General features: G+C 61.7%; 1 protein-coding gene across 1 annotated transcript in view; it reads left to right on the top strand.

The window, feature by feature from the left end:
- PARP6 (poly (ADP-ribose) polymerase family, member 6) overlaps positions 1-276 on the top strand; it is a 7,933-nt gene extending 7,657 nt beyond the window's left edge. The window contains exons 19-20 of the mRNA XM_010005935.1: positions 3-73; positions 174-276. Of these exons, the coding sequence (XP_010004237.1) occupies positions 3-73; positions 174-276 (174 nt within the window). The remainder of the gene's footprint in view (positions 1-2; positions 74-173) is intronic.
- The last annotated feature ends 144 nt before the right edge of the window (positions 277-420 follow it).

The following is a 420-nucleotide window of genomic DNA, read 5'->3' as shown; positions in this document are numbered from 1 at the left end:
AGGACCTGCAGAACCCCGGCACCATCTGGGTCTGCCCCGTCTCAGACCACGTCTGCACTCGCTTCTTCTTTGTGTAAGTCCCAGCTGTACCCACCCTGCCAGCACCCCTGGGGCACCCCCCCAGACACCCCCTGTCCCCCCCAGCACCCCCTCACCCCCTCCTCCCCTTGCAGGTATGAAGATGGACAAGTGGGAGATGCCAATATCAATACTCAGGATCCCAAAATCCAGAAGGAGATCATGCGTGTGATTGGGACTCAGGTCTACACAAACTGAGTGGTGATGGGGACTCCCCTGGGACCTCCCCCAGGTGCCAAGCAGAGACCCCCAGGAAAGGTTGGGAAGGACAAGAGGGTTTTGAGGCTCCCAGGCTGGGCAGACGGGCCGAGGCTGGCGCCTCCAACCCCGACACAGGGGGCA

This window comes from Chaetura pelagica, unplaced genomic scaffold (genome assembly GCF_000747805.2).
Source record: "Chaetura pelagica isolate M959 unplaced genomic scaffold, ChaPel_1.0 scaffold369, whole genome shotgun sequence".
Classification (NCBI taxonomy): Eukaryota; Metazoa; Chordata; class Aves; order Apodiformes; family Apodidae; genus Chaetura; species Chaetura pelagica.
The sequence above is the reverse complement of the archived record's forward strand: the minus strand, read 5'-3'. Positions and strand labels throughout refer to the sequence as shown.